Source organism: Hydra viridissima, unplaced genomic scaffold, assembly GCF_058129835.1.
Source record: "Hydra viridissima isolate aposymbiotic clone 2 unplaced genomic scaffold, HvirCarnegie_v1 scaffold_4, whole genome shotgun sequence".
NCBI classification, from domain to species: Eukaryota; Metazoa; Cnidaria; class Hydrozoa; order Anthoathecata; family Hydridae; genus Hydra; species Hydra viridissima.
Window position 1 is genome coordinate 14,491,492 of NW_028324303.1, and position 2,251 is coordinate 14,493,742.

The following is a 2,251-nucleotide window of genomic DNA, read 5'->3' on the forward strand; positions in this document are numbered from 1 at the left end:
ACGCATTCGCTCAAGTCAATTTTTCAAGTCTGACTTGACAAAGTCGAACTTGAGATTTCAAGTCGAACTTGACTCAAGTTCGGTTCTTGCATTCCACCCTTAAGCTCCTAAAACTAAATATTTCTTTCAAATTTCACAGGGCTGAGTGTAATAGCACCATATCCAAACTCTTTGAAACTAAAATGAAATAATATTTACCGCCGTGTAATTATTACCGCCGTGTAATGTATTATTATTTCCTATGATGGCATACTGAGGAGTTGCCTATGATGGCATACCTATGCCATCATAGGCAACTCCTCAGTATGCCATCATAGGAAAAAGTCACCGTATTTTTTAAAACAAGCTGTATCTACCTTATTCTGCACATAACATTAAAATAAGTGTTCTAATAAATGTACAAAGCCTGCAGATGAAATTCATGAAAATTTCATTTCTGTATGATTTGTAATAAAATCCTAATCCTAAATATTTGAGGGCACTAAAACTACAACACCACATGCGAAAATTTATATTTGTTGATTACAAAAACACTAGTTAGGCCGGAGGGATGAATTTTCACCAGAACTAATGAATTACTAATATACACATGTTGGTCTAATCACCTGTGCACCAAAACCAATATTTTTGGAAATATGACCAGTATGCCATCATAGGCGCTATGCCATCATAGGCACCTTTCCCCTACATGTAAAGCGCGGTTTATTTTCTAATATAACTCAGAGGTTTCAATTTTAAGACTTTCGTTTAGGACCTTGGCAAAAATTGGAAGATTTGGTTCGAAATTGGACAAAGCATTACGGTAGTTTGCATGTTATTTCAGGATCAATATTTGATGCAGATGATAATGGCGTTAAAGATGACCATAATCAATTTAAGCGGTAACGAATAAATTACTATTTTTAAATTAAGTTAACTACTTATGTATTAAAAGTACGTGTCTACGTCGAATTATAACTTATAGATGCAAAGCCCCCACATTAAGAACTGCGAATCATAATGGCTTTGTTCTAATAACTTATTTCTTCAAATAACAACTTCTGTTAAAATCTGAAGTTTTCAATAAGCATCAATGTTTAGTTTTTCAGTTTTTAACGAATGATAACCAACTTGCTATAAAAGTATGTTTAATGGTTTTAATCAAATAGCAATTCTAAGCAATTTTTTAAAGGGTTGAAACAAAGTAACAAAAGGAATCCAAGATATCGGTTGTTTTTTTTTTATTATTGTTTTTTTAAATCAGTTTTGTTCGACTAAACGTATAAGTTACTTTAAATTCAATTACTTTCAAAATGGCGGATATAAATGTTTGTACTTTATTCGTTAGTATTCGTTAAAAACCTACGAACCAAACGCCGATGCTTAGTTCTTCGTGTTGTTTACTTTCCAATTATATTTAGACGTTTGAATAATGAAATAAACGGCGTGGCCATTCCTACGCACTACTATAAGATACTAAGTAAATGTGGAAAACCAAAGGATAATGGGTTGTGTGATGGGGATTTAGACACTCTTTCGTTTATTCTTCCCCACAGCAATGCGACAATCTGTGTAAGCAGCTTTCCACACTTGTTTATTGATGTATAAGATATAAAATCTCTCTCTCTCTTTATATATATATATGTATATATATGTATATGTATGTATGTATATAAAGAGATATATATATATAATGTTGTATTTATGTGTATAAGTATATCTTTAGATCGACTATGTAGAATATATAAAGTTTCATGTTGCGTCAATTAAAGACATTGAATCGATGACCGGTTCGCTATTCTTTACAAAACTTCCCGCAGACGAAAGAGCAAGATTAGTATCAAGACTCAATACAGATCTTTGGTGATGGGTGTTTAGCGCGTGTTTAGTGTGCCGAATATAATTCCACCAACACAACTGTGTCTGTGAAAAGTAGAATGAATAAAAGAAGGCTTTCAATTTCAGAAGAGTTTTATTAAAATTGCGTGGTTGTTATTAATTTTCTCAGCTGGCCAAGGAACTTCAAAAGTTGAATCATTTAAAGTTGATCTTTCAAGTGCTTAGAGCGCGCGTTCTTTTATCGTCGTCATTATATTTTTGCGATTTAATATTGGTACAAAATAAAAACTTTTCTCAGCTGGCCAAGGAACTTCAAAAGTTGAATCAGTTAAAGTTGATCTTTCAAGTGCTTAGAGCGCGCGTTCTTTTATTGTCGTCATTATATTTTTGTGATTTAATATTGGTACAAAATAAAAACTTTTTTGGTTGTTAA

The 2,251-nt window shown here is 32.4% G+C and overlaps 1 protein-coding gene across 5 annotated transcripts in view; it reads left to right on the plus strand.

Annotated features, from left to right (window-relative positions):
• LOC145196400 (ectonucleotide pyrophosphatase/phosphodiesterase family member 1-like) overlaps positions 1–2,251 on the plus strand; it is a 28,498-nt gene extending 26,247 nt beyond the window's left edge. For all 5 annotated transcript variants that reach the window (XM_090083730.1, XM_090083729.1, XM_090083727.1 and 2 more), the window contains 3 exons: positions 752–881; positions 1,401–1,551; positions 1,706–2,251. In XM_090083730.1, the coding sequence (XP_089939856.1) occupies positions 752–881; positions 1,401–1,551; positions 1,706–1,846 (422 nt within the window). In that variant the 3' untranslated portion in view covers positions 1,847–2,251. The remainder of the gene's footprint in view (positions 1–751; positions 882–1,400; positions 1,552–1,705) is intronic.